Source organism: Amphimedon queenslandica, unplaced genomic scaffold, assembly GCF_000090795.2.
Source record: "Amphimedon queenslandica unplaced genomic scaffold, v1.1 AMPQUscaffold_12973, whole genome shotgun sequence".
NCBI classification, from domain to species: Eukaryota; Metazoa; Porifera; class Demospongiae; order Haplosclerida; family Niphatidae; genus Amphimedon; species Amphimedon queenslandica.
Genome location: NW_003546791.1, coordinates 1 through 2,883, shown reverse-complemented (window position 1 = coordinate 2,883; position 2,883 = coordinate 1). Strand labels below are relative to the sequence as shown.

The 2,883-nt window shown below is 34.3% G+C and overlaps 1 protein-coding gene across 1 annotated transcript in view; it reads left to right on the top strand.

Moving 5' to 3' along the window:
- Positions 1–2,414, top strand: part of LOC109585987 (E3 ubiquitin-protein ligase rnf213-beta-like) — a 2,899-nt gene extending 485 nt beyond the window's left edge. The window contains exons 2-7 of the mRNA XM_020002128.1: positions 786–901; positions 961–1,278; positions 1,374–1,506; positions 1,554–1,783; positions 1,835–1,917; positions 2,111–2,414. Coding sequence (XP_019857687.1) covers positions 786–901; positions 961–1,278; positions 1,374–1,506; positions 1,554–1,783; positions 1,835–1,917; positions 2,111–2,346 — 1,116 coding nt within the window. The 3' untranslated portion in view covers positions 2,347–2,414. The remainder of the gene's footprint in view (positions 1–785; positions 902–960; positions 1,279–1,373; positions 1,507–1,553; positions 1,784–1,834; positions 1,918–2,110) is intronic.
- The last annotated feature ends 469 nt before the right edge of the window (positions 2,415–2,883 follow it).

The following is a 2,883-nucleotide window of genomic DNA, read 5'->3' as shown; positions in this document are numbered from 1 at the left end:
TTTTGAAAGTTATGGACCTGTGCATGGATAGTTGGAGTAGAGTGGTGTAAAAATTAGCCATGTAGCATTGACTAAAAACCATGATACCCTCCATTAACTGGATTGACAGGAGATGATGAAGAGGTCAGATGAAGATGAAAAAGTGGATTGGCCAATTTTTGACTTTCCTCTTATACATGGTTTAGAGCCACTCAAGTGGTACCAATGGAGTTCTCTGGCAGTGGCGTAGCTACACCCGGGCCTGGGCCCGGGTATCAGATCCCAGGTCAAATAATTAGACAGTTGAAATATCAATGATCATTTGTTTACCAGAGATTATTGAGCACTGCTCTACAAGAATATGACTTCTTTCCTTGATTTTGATTGTTTAGCAATAGTATTTTGTGAGATCTAACACAAAAACCAGCGACCTCATATAAATTCTACTCAAAAGCAGCCATTTTCCAGCGGTTTAATTGACCATGCCCATCATGAATATCATTAACAGCGGGAAAATTTTTTTGGCGCACTTCGCACACCAATTATTTTTCTTTTTGGGCCCAGGCATCACAAAAGGTCTGGCTACGCCACTGTCCTCTGGTCAAGATAAGGTCCTCTAAGAAGCTGGTAAGCATAGGAGCTCTTTTTTCCAGTATAGCAAGGCTGCAAAAGTCATGGCAGACATATTGTTTTGGAGTGAATCCCTAGTTAGTAACGCTACCGCATTACTAATGTCCCATACTTTATTCCAAAAATGGGTTCAAAAAATTTTTTCAACTGTGTGTATGTGTACTTAATTCTTTTAGGATTTTGCCACATCATCTCTTAAACGTGAAGTGGCTGCAGAGAATCAAGAAGATATTTCAATGGAAGAAACACTGCAGGAATATCAGATTGATAAGAGAAAGCTATGGGAACAAAGGTATAGTTCTTACAGTTTTATTTATGTAATCTACATTATTTATATTTTTTATTATGTAGCTATTACCCTTATTTGTTCTTGAATGAAGATGGTATGACAATCACATTTGTTGGTTTTAATGTCACTTGTACTGGAGACCTAATGGATCCTGTTAAAGGTTTGATAATAGAAGCAGGAGTAATGAAACCACAACTGCACACTGGGCTGCAACATAATCTGGTCAATCTTTCTGAAAATTATCAATCCTGGCAAAAGGACACTATGATAGAAAAGATTGGAATGGTAATGGGTCTTGAATGGAGCTGGGACCCAGACCCTACTTATGTACTGACAGTTGATAATGTAATCAAAATAATGGCAATACATATGAGATTCAGGTATTATATCAATTATATAATTTCAAAAAGGCAATATGCATGTAAAAAAATTAAAAGTTGATCATTATTTACTCTTGATTTTTTGATTTTTAAAGGTGTAATATACCAGTAGTTATAGTGGGTGAGACTGGTTGTGGTAAGACAAGACTGATCAGGTACATGTGTGACCTTGCTGCCAGAGGCTGTAAAGATGGACGAAGTCACGTCCAAAACATGCTTATTATGAAAGTGAGATAGTTGGCTTTTTAAATTATATGTATTAATTATTTTTTTAGGTTCATAGTGGTACTTTAGAAAGTGATGTTATTAAAAAAGTAGAAGAGGCTGAAAAGATTGCAGCTAAGAATAGAAATGATCATGGAATTGATACAATATTATTCTTTGATGAAGCTAATACAAGTGATGCTATTGGCCTAATAAAGGAAGTGATGTGTGATAGGAGAATTAATGGCAGACTAATTGAAGCTGATGTTAAGTTTATTGCTGCATGTAATCCTTATAGGAAGTGAGTATGCATAATTTATTTTTTTATTTTACTAAACTGATTTATTTGTAGACATACTGATAAGATGATTAGTAAGCTTGAATCAGCTGGTCTTGGATTCTTTGTAAAAGCAACAGAGACTCAGCAGAAGTTAGGTACATGTACATGATGTTTGAATATTTTGTCAATATCAGCTATATTTGCATTTGGCTTGCCCTTATACATTGTAGCTAATATTATTGTTACTAATTGATCCTCTAGCTGAATGCAACAAAAACTTTTAAAATTTATGATTTACAAAATAAAAACATTAATGAAATTATAGTATTCCTTAACTTTAATTAATAGGTAAAATCCCACTCAGACAGCTAGTGTATAGAGTACTGGACTTGCCTCCCAGCATGAGACCATTAGTGTATGACTTTGGACAGTTGAACAATGCAACAGAGAAGGACTATACAAGACAGATAGTGAAAGATAGGTGTCATGTTATTTCTGAAGTTACTGGTCAAACAGCTGTCATAGAGTCTGTGGCTTATGTACTGGTGTGGTCACAAAAATACATGAGAGGAAGAAATGTATGACTGCATAATAATTAATGTTAAAGGGTAACCACCATGTATTTTTAGGGTATTTTTTATAGGCTTAATATGATTGCCTGACCATACTAATGATGTGTATTCAGTTTTACTATCTAAAAAAATTTATTCACTGAGATATGAGCTCTCAAAGATGCTTATTTTTGCTTCCTGCCATACTAAGTACTTCCAGTCAGTGGGTGTGGCTAAATGTGACATCATATCATATCACAAGAGGCATAGATGCTTGTATAAAAATAATTGTAAACACATTGCTTTATAGGTGAAATTGATTCTTTATTTTTCTGCCTAATAATGCAATATAGCACTAATGTAAAGAATGGGATCATTACCTTTCCTTATTCTTAGTATGCGGGCAATGCAAGAAAAAATTCAATTCCACTTATAGGTAAATCCTTATGTTTACTATTTTGAGTCTTTTTCTTGCATTGTCATACTAAGAATAAGGAAAGGTAATGATCCTATTCTTTACATTAGTACTATTACATTATTAAGCAGAAAAATACCATATACTGGGAAATT